This window comes from Meles meles, chromosome 18 (genome assembly GCF_922984935.1).
Source record: "Meles meles chromosome 18, mMelMel3.1 paternal haplotype, whole genome shotgun sequence".
Taxonomy (NCBI): domain Eukaryota; kingdom Metazoa; phylum Chordata; class Mammalia; order Carnivora; family Mustelidae; genus Meles; species Meles meles.
The window spans coordinates 31,231,436-31,245,851 of NC_060083.1; the positions used below are offsets into that span (position 1 = coordinate 31,231,436).

Consider the following 14,416-nt stretch of genomic DNA (forward strand, 5'->3'; position numbering starts at 1 on the left):
GCTGTTTACTCTCTTAAGTTTTAGATAGTTTCACTGACTTTCCTGTCTCTTGAAGAATTTAGGTCCCAGGGAGACAGATTCTTTGAAACCCTTGGGTTATCTGGCAAATCACTATATTACCACATTTAAAAAAAAAACTGTTTTCACCTAAAAAGTATAATGTTTACGTCATATTATAATTTAGTGAAAACAAAGAAGCAAGGTAAAATATAGGGAGAGGAGCCTTCCATTCTCTAGAAAATACTGAATTGAATTAAATATGATCCAAAATGGTGAAATGGAGATCACTGTAGTTTTAAGCAGATTTGTGTCCCAAAGATTAAAGGCTTCCATTAAAAAAAAAAGAGCAGTGCCTGGGTGGCTCAGTGGGTTAAGCCTCTGCCTTTGGCTCAGGTCATGATCTCAGGGTCCTGGGATTGAGCCCCGCATTGGGCTCTCTGCTCAGGCTGGAGGTTGGGGGAGCCAGCTTCCCACCCCCCGCTGCCTGCCTTTCTGCCTGTGATCTCTCTCTGTCAAATAAAATCTTAAAAAAAAAAAAAAGAAACTAGTAAATTCTGCAATTCTTAATATAGTTCCCTTTCCATAATGGATTTTAAGTATATAAATGAATAGGTTGATCAAACAATTAAAAGTGGCATTATCTAATTGTTACTTTAAACAATAATAAGCACTCTGATAATATAAATGACCATCTCAGGTTCCCTTTTTGTAGCAGAATTAATATGAGACAATGAACTAGAAGAGGACAGTTTGGAGAAACAAAAAGGAATTGGTTTTTCCTACCAATAGCTCTGGAGACCGACAGACTTCCATTCACCCTCCAGGCACCAAACCAGACTACACAACCTCCAAGAGCCTCAATTCGCTGCTTTTCATCCTAAACAGCAATGCAATAGAAAGAAGCAAATAATTGCATTCAGGATTTATCTACCTTAACAGTAAACAACAGATAAAATACTCATCAGCTTCCGGAAAACGTTCTTTATTACTCCTCTGTAAGGTGGGCATGGTTGCTCAGATAATGGTGGTAATCCTAATAAGCAAGCGAATCTTAATTAATAGCTAGAAACCCGCCTCTGTGGCGTGCGCCCTCCCAGAACATAGCACACTTACCTCCCTGTCCGGTTTGTGTGGCTTCATTAGCTCGACAGCTTGCCCTTTTCTCACAAGCATGACCTGGGAATCCCCAACCCAGGCCACATGGAGCATGTTCCCTCTGATGAAAGTCACCACTCCTGTGGTCCCACATCTTAAACTCTGAAAGTAATTCCATAAAACTAGAGTTAGTAAAAATAAACAGGCTGCAAATTCTCATTGACAAGCAATTTGTAGTTAACACAAACTTTTAGTTGGGGGCTAGACTATTAATAACTTGATTTCACAACAAACAGCAATTCTTACTTCTCTGCATTTTTATGTGTATATATGAATGTGCACATGCACAGATCCATGATATGCAAGTCAGGAATGATTATTCATTTCATTTTATGTACAGGTAAGAAAACTATGGCAGGCTATGTGACCTCTCCAAGGGTGGTTAATTCATTACCACATAAAACAGAACTGAAATTCTTTTTTCTCCCAGTTCAGCGCTCAGCCCACTACAGCAGCCCTTAAAGATTTCCACGTTCTGGTCTCTGTTTTGTTACTGACCTACAGTATGTACAGGGGGAGGGTCCTAACGTTACAAAGGATCTGACTGGGACACAACAAATACTCCCATCCTCTGAATATTAAGATAGGAACCAAGAGATAACATATATTCCCTGGGATGCTAAGTTGCTTATATTTTTTAAAAAGCACCTACTATAATTTTAGGGGTCTCTGCCTTGGAATACTGCACAAAGAACAGCCTGAGACTTCACTGCAGTAGCTCTGTAGCAGCATACTTAATGCTCCTGATACTACTACACTAAAATGACATCTCCATTTGACATGAGTCACCACCAAAGAAGCATGACTTTCTGTTACCAAGGACTTGGCCTAAATTAGAACCAATGCGTCAAGGATGGTAAAAGGCCCCTTGTATCCAATGAGAAAAACAACTTCTCATTTTCCCTATATAGGGAAAGTTTGTTAAAAATCCTCACCCACCAATAAAATGTCTTCCCACACACAATGTTCAAAACCTCAGCCCCTGGAACACATGATAAAGACACTTCAGTGCATATGCCCTGCGGAGAACAGGAGGCAGGGCTGCTTCGCAGCAGGAATAGCTGCTTTCTTCCCAGCAGTTAGCAGCACATGGGAGCACAAGGAGGAGAAAAGTAACTGCTGAGACAAAACCTAAATTATTCAAAAGAACTATTGGCAAGACCGAGAGACACTAGGATCATTGGCAAAGCAAATGAGGTGAACATGGTCAGAGGAAAAAGCCGTAATTGTGACGACACAGAGGAAAAAAAGGATAGAAGACGACAAAGTGATTCTCTTAGCTTCACGCTGGTGAGTATAGATCACTTCTCGGGAGCCAGATCTTGTCCTCAGTAAAAATAACGATAGTCAGTGGCTCCAAGGTAGGCAGAGCAGAACAATACCAGCCCTCGAGACTCTGGGACAGCCTGAGGTCAAAAACCCTTCCTCCGATTGACTTATTTCACTAAGCATGATACGCTCTAGTTCCATCCACGTCGTCGCAAATGGCAAGATTTCATTTCTTTTGATGGCTGCATAGTATTCCATTGTGTATATATACCACATCTTCTTGATCCATTCATCTGTTGATGGACATCTAGGTTCTTTCCATAGTCTGGCTATTGTAGACATTGCTGCTATAAACATTCGGGTACACGTGCCCCTTCGGATCACTATGTTAGTATCTTTAGGGTAAATACCCAGTAGTGCAATTGCTGGGTCATAGGGTAGTTCTATTTTCAACATTTTGAGGAACCTCCATGCTGTTTTCCAGAGTGGTTGGACCAGCTTGCATTCGACGTGGATGGAACTAGAGCGTATCATGCTTAGTGAAATAAGTCAATCGGAGAAAGACAACTATCATATGATCTCCCTGATATGAGGACATGGAGAAGCAACATGGGGGGGGAGGGGGATAGGAGAAGAATAAATGAAACAAGATGGGATTGGGAGGGAGACAAACCATAAATGACTCTTAATCTCACAAAACAAACTGGGGGTTGCTGGGGGGAGGTGGGATTGGGAGAGGGGGAGCGGGCTATGGACATTGGGGAGGGGAGGCGAACCATAAGAGACTATGGACTCTGAAAAACAACCTGAGGGTTTTGAAGGGTCAGGGGTGGGAGGTTGGGGGAACAGGTGGTGGGTGATGGGGAGGGCACGTTTTGCATGGAGCACTGGGTGTTGTGCAAAAAGAATGAATACTGTTACGCTGAAAAAATTAATAAAAGGGGGAAAAAAAAAAAAAAAAAAAAAAAAAAAAAAAAAAAAAACCCTTCCTCTTCCTGTTTTCTAGCCCCACCTGTATATGTAGACCCTACTGGTCACTTGTTGGATTTGCATATTCATCTAAACCTGGGGTATAGGTGAGAAAATACCAAATATTTTCCTTGTTTAATACCAAATAGTTCTGAAGTATTGTTTCACTGATTGCAAGCACCATTGCTGCTGTGTAGTCGAGCAATGAAATCAAAGAAATGGATTAAATGATGACCTCACTCTTTCCAAGTCCTATTCAAAAACAGTTAATGTTTAATTCATAAGGCAGGAGTCTTATTTTTTATATGTATAATAATTCTGTAATTACTTTTAAAAATTAAAAATTATCTTGCTGTTGGCCACCAGTTAGAAATGAATATGGAGTACTGTAGTTAATCATATACTAATGCCCAGAATGATAATTAGATCAAAATTTTTACTTTTAGATCTTAGTATAGAACCCCTGTCACTCATCAGAGTAAAAACCTTAGGTCTGATTAACCTTAAGAAACTAGGACATGAGCTCTGACTTTTCTTCCTGTAAAGAGAAAATCAGTTCAAGAATCATCTAAGGATTCACTCTCCAAGCAAATTTTCCCTCAAGAGATACACAGTGAAACACTGCCAGTCCACTGAGAACCAAACGTATGGGAGTAATCCACCTCCTGTTTCCTTTTTAGTCCATTGTTTTAATCACCGTACCCAGATTTTGTCAGCAAAAGTCTGCTTAGAGAGATGGTCCTGGTGTGAAGCTCACAGGCACTGGTAAATAAGAAAGCTAAAACTCACCTGCCAAATCCAGCAAGGGACTGGCTTTCTAGAAAATTATAACTTGGGAGTTTCTCTACAGCACATCATATTGCCCTACTAAAAGCCTGAAGAGTAAATTAGAACTACAACAGAATCCAATATTGTGGGTCAAGAATACAGCTTGAAAGAACTTTTAAATAATGCCTGCCCCAGGCGCCGGGGTGGCTCAGTGGGTTAAGCCTCTGCCTTCAGCTCAGGTCATGATCTCAGGGTCCTGGGATCGAGCCCCACATCGGGCTCTCTGCTCAGCAGGGAGCCTGCTTCCCCCTCTCTCTCTGCCTGCCTCTCTGCGTGCTTATGATCTCTGTCAAATGAATAAATAAAATCTTGTAAATAAATAAATAAATAATGCCTGCCCCTGAAGGGAAGATCCAAAATAGCCCCTGGACTACGGGCCAAGGTGAGCTCAGCTAGTGCATTTATGGTTGGAATTTCTGAGAAAACGGCATACCTCCCTGGCTGCTTTCTGCACAAACCGCTCATCAGTGACCCGGAAGGCCCGGCACAGGGCCTCCGCAGGATCGTGGGGGAACATCTCCTGGCGGACTAAATTAACGTGCAGGTGGATGGAGGCATAAATGGCAGCGTCCACTCCCCCATGGCCATCAAATACGGCAAAGTAGGCTTGTTCTTCTTGGTCCTGTCAGCAGAAAAACAGAAACTGTTAAGTGAGGCACAGTGACTCAAATGACCCAGTCCCTTGTATTGAGCTCATTCTCCTTCTGTGCTGCACGCGTCACCTAGACAAGGAGACAATGTGCTTCTCTTTTTCGACATGCCTGATCGCCCGCTAACATACCTGCAGTACTGGGGCATCTGTGTTTACGCACACAACACTGCAACACAGCGTGGCCAATTAGCTCAGGCTGAAGTGCCCTGTCAGTGAAAGTTGTTGTCTTGTACCATGGAAACCGCCCACAGGCAGTTGCTTCAAAACTGCTGTTACAAGTTGTGGGAAGGAGGAGGGAAGGGAAAGGATGAGGAGGAATTGAGCAAAAGCTGTTCTGGATTGCGTATTTTTTTTTTCAAAATGAAAGTATTCTAATAAAATTAGAAACTGAGAACAATAGGAAATAATTGGCCTTCAGCCCAAGACCAATTATGTTAAGTTGTTTAAAATACGGAGATAGGGGTGCCTGGGTGGCTCAGTGGGTTGGGCCTCTGCCTTAGGCTCAGGTTGTGACCTCAGGGTCTTAGGATTGAGCCCCGCATCAGGCTCTCTGCTCAGCGGGGAGCCTGCTTCCCCCTCTCTCTCTGCCTGCCTCTCTACTTTTGATCTCTCTGTCAAATAAAATCTAGGGAAAAAAATAAAATACAGAGATAATGAAAGCATACAGATACTTCTAAACGATAATACCTTCTTCATAAATCATAGTCACATTGAACACTCACTGTAAATAACAGTCTCTAAACTGGTTAGCCAAACTTAAAGCACATCCGATGTCCAAATGCCCTATAACCATTTTGCCTCATCCCCTAACCAAGATTTAGCTTCGCACTTTCTGGGCCATCCACTGCTTGAAGCACTAAGGCAACTGCCAGAGGAGGATCTTCTAAACCAATGGTGTCTCGACAAAGGAAGCCTAATCACAATTATTACATTTAAGCCATTAAGTAGTTTACTTCTTTATCTTCAACTCCAGTGTGTACATCTCAGATCTAACTTACTTAGGAGACTGTAGCTCACTGAATACTCACTCAAGTCCTGGACTCCCTTTAGGCAACAGTATGTAACCATTTTCATGTGCAAGCTTTGACTTAATCCTTGGGCTCTAGGAACTGAGTCTAGGCCCTGTCATTCAAAGGAAATCAAATATACAAAGTAAATCAGGTAATTTTCTTGTGCTTTTTTCCTCATCTGTTAGCTAGGGATTTGGAAGAACTACTAAAACAATAGGTATATATGTATTTTGAAAAAAATTCTTTTGAGGCACCCCTGGGTGGTTCAGTTCTTTAAGGGTCTGACTCTTGACCTGGCTCAGGTCATGATTTCAGGTCATGGGATCAAGCCCTGTGTTGGGCTCTGCACTCAAGCACGGTCTCTGCTTGTCCCCCTGCTCTTCCCTCTCTCTCAAATAAAATCTTTTAAAAAGTTTTCCTTTTTTTAAAAAAAAAATTTATTTATTCATTTGCCAGGGAGAGGGAGAGAACACAAGCAGAGGGAAGTGGCAGGCAGGGGGAGCCCAACGCGGAACTCAATCCCAAGGACCCTGGGATCATGATACAAGCTGAAGGCAGATGCCCAACCAACTGAGCCACCCAGGCGTCCCAGAAAAAATTCTTTTTAAAGGGTGTACTACATTTACTAAAGTACCAAATATAAATGGTCCATAGAGTAAAAACACCCAAATATTATGAAATCAACATCTAACACAGAAATTACAACTAGTTAATTAAACAGAACTATCTTGAAAAAAAAGTCCTGATATGTAGAATACTAAGGTAGTACTCATTTTTAAACAACTCAGTTGGCAGGATAAGGGTAAAATTGAAAAACAACATATCCAAGCAGTTTTTAAATGATGAGTGAGCTGATGTGGGATCATCACAAAGAAGGAGCAGACAATACCTTTTTGAGGCCATGAGAGTATAACTTTAAACAATGTGAGATTGGTAGGGAGATTCTTAAACAATACAGCATCCAAAGAAACAGACAGCCAAGTGGACCCCTTAAAAAAATTAGTGTACCTTTTAAATAAAAAGTTTTCCCTGTTATAAAGATGATGTATTGTTTATTTGAACTAATAAAGAAATCTATATTTTCCCACCATTCATAGATAACCAGTCTTTTTTCTACATATATAAATTATCTAGATTAAATTAGAATTTTACTATACATAAAATTTTAAGTCCTTTTTGTCATTTAGCATATCATTAGCATTCCCCCATGTCATTATTACTCAGTTGAAATGAATATGTACTATACATCTTATGAGCATATTATAGTTACTCCCTATATGACTTTGATCATTTCTAGTTTATTATTGAAATTGTTATGTAAGACATTTATGTCAAAACATATATGTAAGGATTTCCTGCATTTGTGTCCTTATGATATAAAATTAAAAGTGAAATTACCAGATCAACGGTGGTGAAAATCAACAGGTTCTAAGTATGTGTTGCCAAATTGCCTTCAAAACTGTTTCTCTAAAGCAAGGTATTCCTTTCTGAGTTAGGCCTTTGGGCTGATTTTGAAGCAAAATGAAAACCAACCAGGTCAACGAACATTAACAATGCCCTCAGATCTGAGTATAATCTTGAAGTGGGTGTAGTGATAGAAGGATTATTTGTCACATTAAAGTTAACCTTTAAGGTTACATTTGCATGGGCAAGGTAGCAGTTGGAAACAAGGATATTCACATATTCTAAAGAAATTTGGAAACAAAGCTGATCTATCTTTGCAACATAAGCACCAATTACCAACCTATCATCACTGCTTATCAGGCCTTGACAGCTAAAATTTAAATTTAGCTGCTAAATAAAGGAAATATTGTGCTTTGTATAAATTACTACATTGTAATTTTTAAAGTTATGGACTTGAGTGAAGAAAAGAAGCAAGTGACAGGCAGAGGAAACAGACCTACCTCTGTTGGCACTTTACAGAATACAGTTAATAGAAAAAGAAGAGAAAGATAACAAGAAAATGGTTATTAAGCTGACAGGGCTCATATGATCCAATTTGTCAGTCACAGAGATTCATGAAATGTAATTCCATCTACTTTCCTTATCTCAGAAACTGAGATTTTAAAAAGAGAATCACAGTAAATCAGAAAACTGTCTCAGTCTTAAAGTCATCCTTTTATATTTGTGTTTTATGTTGCTTCAACAACATAGTAATGTGGGAACTTAATAAACACCATCTGATTGTACTGTAGTTTCCTTTTTAAAAAACAGGTTTACTGAGGCAGGGCAGTTTTCTTTGATGCTTATATGTTTATAGAATAGCTCTGGAAGTTTACACAAAAAAAATAGTAACTTCCCTTGCCTTCATGGAAGGGAACTGAGCATCTGAGACACAAGGACAACAGAGAGATTTTTGTTTTCCAGTCTGAACCGTATGAATATATTACCTATTCAAATAATATAAAATCGGGGCACCTGGCTGGCTCAGTCAGTAGAGCATGTGACTCCTGATCTCGGAGTAGGCGTTCAAGCCCTACGTTGGGTGTAGAGCTTACTTAAAAATAAAGAAACAAACCAAAATAACATAAAATAGTTTCTTTTCTGTTGTCTGATGCAAGCAAATTTGTGACCCTCTGCCTTCAGTCTTATTCCAAACCATCAGGATACTATTAGAGGTATATTAGAAGTTTTCCTTATAGAAAAATAAGAATCTGAAGGTGTTGTTGTTTTTTTTTTTTAATCTCATTGACTCTTGAGAAGGGCCCTTTACCTCTAGATTGAAGAGCATATTAAAGTCAGGAATGCAGACATGTTTGTCTTCCATTTTCCTGCGCATGTTTTTGATGGCATGGATTGACGTCTCATAATACAGCTGGGGTCTCCTGCGGAGAGGGAAGTCTTTCACCCAGCTGCAGCAAATCTCGTGCAGTTTGCTGAAGACAGAACGGGCCAATTTCACTGTTTCAATCTCTGTGAAAGAAACATAGATACCGCCAGTGAAGAGCCTTGTAAAGCTGCTTTTCACTTGCCTGCTTGGTAAAGACAGAAGTAGGTCACCTTCATCAAGTTCCTGCTCAACAGAAGTTCCTCCTGAAGAGAAATGAAATGTTGCTTCTGAAGAGAGAAAATGACAACCAATCTAGTAGAAAATCATCACCCAGCAGCTGCCACTATGATACTCTTATGTCATGAGGAGAAAACCTCTGGCCAGGGTTGAATCTACTCCTAGACTGGATTTATTCCAACCCTCAAAGTTCTCCGAGCACTGGTTCCCTTTTCGTTGGTTGCCATGGTCATCATCTGGAGAGCCAAGCTCCCCCTGCTTAGAAGAATGACTGAAGGGGGCCTGAGGAGCTTAGTCGGTTAAGCGTCTGCCCTTGGCTCAGGTCACGGTCCCAGGATCCTGGGATCGAGACCCGCATCAGGCTCCCAGCTTAGTGGGGAGTCTGCTTCTCCCTCTCCCTCTGCCTGCTGCTCCCTCTGCTTGTGCGCTCTCTCCGTCAAATAAATAAATAAATAAGATCTTTATAAAAAGAAAATGAATGACTGAAAGATGAACAGTAGTTATCCAACCAACTGGATTATGAAAGACCTATGAAAACATCATTTATTTACCAGCTACAGGAATGAGAGTTTGATAAACATTTTTTGTCTTTTTCTGTCTTTTTTCTAACCTCTTCCTTTACCTCCTTCCAGTTCCCTAAAAGTTTTTGGCAATAGCTTAAATAGTTTAGCTAAAGGTTAACAAATGTGGTAAAAGTTTTTTTTTAAGTCTCTAAGGAAAAAAGTACTTTTCTAAGGAAAAAAGTACTGTCAGGGTGCGCCTGGGTGGCTCAGTCGCTAAGCGTCCGCTAGGTCATGATCTCAGGGTCGTGGGATCTTGCCCCGCCCCACCTGCCTCTCTGCCTACTTATGATCTGTCAAATAAATAAAAATCTTTAAAAAAACAACAACAACAAAACAAAAAAACTCTGTCTATGGGTGTAACCCTGGGAGAACAAAGGAGATGATAACCAGAGGGTTCTTCACCCTAGACTGTTAAGTCTACTATTGGACCTATCAAGTGGAGTAGAAAAGCTGACTTGGGAGGCTGACTTACAGCCCTCGATGGATGGACAGGTGTGTAAACCTTTTAGGCAATACTGACTAGTGTTGAAGAGACTGTATCTCACATCACCCCAGCTCCAGCTCAAATTGCAGCTATTAAATAACCAAGGGGAGATTAAGTATTCTCAAGCCAGTATTTTAAAGATTCCTACATCTCAGGTAAAAAGATTTCGAATTCTTCAAAAATCTTATTTTTTTTCACTTTACTAAATCGGATATAGCTTGACAGCCTGAGAAAACGTGTACCAGATGGGCAATGGCTGCACGTGACTCCTCTGCTCTAGAACACAGATCCCACAGGAGAGACTTTGTGTTCTAGAATGGCCCAGGAACTTTTCTGTTTCTTTCCCTGCTGTTGCTTTAATCTGCAACTACATTTACCTGTTTTCTTATTCAAAATCCTTCCAACAGTGACTATATTCAGAAAGCTTATCTCAAGGTTTTCAGTTGCCTTTCTTCTCATTAACATAGTATAAGTTGGTAAACCATGTTTTTGGCTCTATCCCCCTTGACATTTTTATAAAACTGAAAATCAAGGGTATATTTAAAAGAGAAAGGAAGTTCAGCGAGCAAATGCCACCTGGGGAGGTGCCTATACAAGGGGAACCTGAGAAGGTATGTATAAGAGGGAAAAATACAAGCTAGTATTTTTATTGTTTTGACAAACTTCAGTCTTTATTTTTTAAAGCACCAGTTGCCAGAAACGATCTCTTTCAGCCAGCAATTACCTATTTGTAGCACTCCAACCCAACTGGTCTTTGCAGGAGCATAGGTGTGAGTTTGACTCAATCACAACAGAGGACTGCAAAACAGTAAGAGATTTCGGAAACACTGAGGGAGAGTGGAGTGGGGGGTGAAACAAATCACTGATATTAACTGTCAGGATAGTTCTCAGATTCCCAAATAATAGAAACCATTATATCATTCTTTGGCTTTTATATTACTCTTACTATATGGACCTGCACTGTCAAGTAAGGTTTCTCACTAGCTACATGTGGGCATTTAAATTTAAATCAATTAAAATTAAGTAAAACCTAAAATTCAGTGTTTGAGTCACATTGGCTATACTTCAAATGCTCAGTAACTACATATGACCAATGGCTACCACACTGAGCTACCACACTGGACAATGCAGGTAGAGAACATTTCCATCACCGTGCTGTCTTTGGGGGCAGCGCTGGGTAGATTCAACTGGTTAGGGGAGGCAACACCAGTTTCCTCTAATATTTAGTAAACCAGTATATCTGTTCCTATCCCCTCCCAGTTGCTTCTTTATGTTCCCATCATACCATCTACTACAGCTCTTGCCACATTTTATAACAGTAGATAACATTTATTAAGTGTTTGTTACGTCCTCTGTCTCTGGAACATTTCACAAACAAGTAAAACCATTTCAGTCACAGGTCTGTCTGACTCTGACACCCATGCTCTACATTTCCCAAATTAGACTGTAGATACAGATTGTGTCTTAATCGTACTTGATTAGTCATCGTTCAGTACCTAGCAGATAGCAAGGGCTCATTAGATATTTACTGAATAAATGGATATGTAAACTTACATAAAGTAACTACTAAAAAATATATGCTTTTTTATCATCTATTCTATAAGTTTCACTGATCGCTCCATCTATTTCTACAGTCGTGCCATTATTTCATAACTATCATAACTTTATAACATGTTTTCATATCAGGAGGATTAGCTTTCCTACCTAATATTAATTTTAAAAGATGTCACTTGGTAGTTTGACATGTTTATTCATCCATGAGTTTTCTAATTATTTTGTCAAATTTGAGGGGGGAAATCTGTTGCCATTGTTTTGGGATCATCTTGAATTTATAGAGTAATTTGCAAAAAAAAAATTGATGTCTTTTTCATATTGAGTCTTATCTAGGAACAAGTTACATTATTTCATTAATTTAAATCCTTTTTATGTTGCTTAGTAGGGTTTTAACATAGGATCTAGGACTTTTTTTTTTTTTTTTTAAGTAATCTCTGTTCCCAGTGTGGGGCTCAAACTCACAACCCAGAGATAGACAGTCACATACTCTTACAAATAAGCCAACCAGGTCTCCCAAGATCGTCATATTTCTTAATGAATTTATTCCTAGTTATTTTGCTTTATTACCTACTTTGAGTCAGAACTTTGCTTTAATGTGTTACTTGCCACCTGGCAAACATTCCTCTTCCTACCAGGGACGTTTCCTTCTCTACTCGCAGTCCATGTGCATCTGGGGTTAAAACATGTGGATCCAGTCTAGCTAATTAGACAACCACATTCCTCTGGCTATACTGATTGGTTCAGGAATTGGAAGTAATCCAAGCTGGGCTGGTTAGAGTGAATCCTGCGATTTATGTAAGAGCAACTGAGTGAAATGACTCTTACTTTCCTGCTTGATTTGAGCCTGGGCAGATGATGACCTAGTGCTTCTAGCAGTCATCTTGCCACCACATGGAGCCTAAAAATAAAATCAAAATTAAAGAGGGGCTCCTGGCTGACTCAGTAGGTGGAGCAAATGACTCTTGATCTCAGGGTCATGGTTTGAGCCCCATGTTGGATGTGGAGCCAACTTGAAAAAAGAAAAAAAGAAAGGGAGAAAGAGAAGGAATGGAGGGAGGGAGGGATGGAGGGAGAGAGACAGAGAGAAAGGGAGAGGGCAAAGGAAAGGAGGGAAGAAGGGAGGGAGGGAAGGAGGAAGACAGCTGAGATTTGGAGAAATGTTAGATTAAGATGAATCATGTGAGGCCTCGAATCTAGCTGTGTAGCCCATACGTTAAAGAGTAGCCAATAAATTCTGTTTTGTTAAAGCCAGTCTGAGTTGTGTTAGTGGTTGCGTGCAACCAAAAAATTCTTAAGTACACATTATGCATACATGCTAGATTTTGGTCTGAGCCAAACTTTGTCCTACAAAGTCAAGATTTACTCATCTAGTTATACTTTTTATGTATACTTTTAAAATTAGGAATGGGTAATTGAATTTTATTAAATGCTTCTTTGGGCATCTTTTGAGATTATTCTGGTGTTTTTCTTTTGACCTTAATATCCAATTATCTTAGTGGACTTCATATTTTTTCTGTTTTGTTTATGGTCTCAGCACAGTGTGAATCTTATGGTAGGCCCTCAATAAATGAATGAATAAACTATTGTACTCAATATACAAATATTTTACTTAGGATTTTTTACATTGATACTTAGATTGATCTCTCATTTCCTTCTTTAGCTTTATTTCAGGCAAGTTTTCATATCAGTTTTATGTTTTGCAAATTTTCCTTCCATATGTAATTGGATAATTCATTTTAAAAACCATTAGAATTGTCTGTCTTTGCTCATTTGAACATGTTCACCAGTAGAATCGCCTGTTCTTTGTCCTTTTTTTAGAAGATAGCTCCTTGACAATCTTAACCTCTTTCTTCTTAGGTTAAGTTTGTCAATTTGTATTTTTCTAGAAAATACCCAGGTTTTCAGATTTATTTACACAAAGTTTTCATAATTCTTTTAATTTCCTCTGGAATGCCTTGGGTGGCTCAGTTGGTTAAGTGTCTGTCTGCCTTTGGCTCAAGACATGATCCCAGGGTCTTGGGATTGAGTCCCATATGGGACTTCCTGCTCACCAGGGAGCCTGCTTCTCCCTCTCGCTCTGCAGCTCCCCCTGCTTGTGCTCTCTCTCTCTCTGACAAATAAATAAAGGCTTTTTTAAAAAAATTCTTTTAATTTCCTCTGTGTTAGTGACAATTTCCCCCTTCTTGTTTTTAATTTTTACATTGGGATATTTCAAATTGATTTTAGGTTGTCTGAAGAGGAGTTATATCTGCCAAACTAAATTTGTACCGAGAGATACAAGGTTGTTAGGAAACACTCTGGCAGAGATGACATAAACATGAAAAGAACTTTAGGTTAAGGATTTTTTTTTTTAAAGTCTATTTTTAGAAACAACTGAGAGGCAAAGGCATTCAGCGGGGACTTGAGTGCCTTGAAACCAGCAGTGCAGGCTTTACCCAGTATGCTCCTCTCCCACTCTGGCATACCGGATAAACCCTGTCTGCCGGGGAGGCGGGGGGGTCTCCTCAGTGCAATTCAAACTGAGGGATTTGGGTTAAAGAGATTAAGGATTTGCAGAGAGTTAGAATTACAATAGATCATTCTGAATCACAGCCCTGGCAAGGAAACAACACTGGGTAATCTCTTGAAAAAATAGAAAATCAGAATGACCAATGATACCACAGAAAGAAAAAAAAACCTCTTCATTTCACTTTGCTATCTTACGGGGGTTCAGTTCTAAAGCAGGCAGGCAGGGCTACACTTCAGTCTTGCTACGTTAAGTATTCTCCTTCTGCAGGGAGTGCAGAACATCAGTATATAAATAATTGCTGCTTGAAATGGAAAAATAAAATAAAAAAGGGTGTGAAGAAAGAGAAAATTGTCCCAAGTAACAATCCACCCCCTCGCAGCTGTAAATTACTCATTAGTCGTTAATGTCACTGTACC

At 39.7% G+C, this 14,416-nt stretch overlaps 1 protein-coding gene across 1 annotated transcript in view; it reads right to left on the reverse strand.

The window, feature by feature from the left end:
• Positions 1-14,416, reverse strand: part of PPM1E (protein phosphatase, Mg2+/Mn2+ dependent 1E) — a 229,948-nt gene that overhangs the window by 6,059 nt on the left and 209,473 nt on the right. The window contains exons 3-6 of the mRNA XM_045985148.1: positions 8,597-8,796; positions 4,655-4,843; positions 1,114-1,257; positions 784-877 (exon numbers count right to left, since the gene is read on the reverse strand). Coding sequence (XP_045841104.1) covers positions 784-877; positions 1,114-1,257; positions 4,655-4,843; positions 8,597-8,796 — 627 coding nt within the window. The remainder of the gene's footprint in view (positions 1-783; positions 878-1,113; positions 1,258-4,654; positions 4,844-8,596; positions 8,797-14,416) is intronic.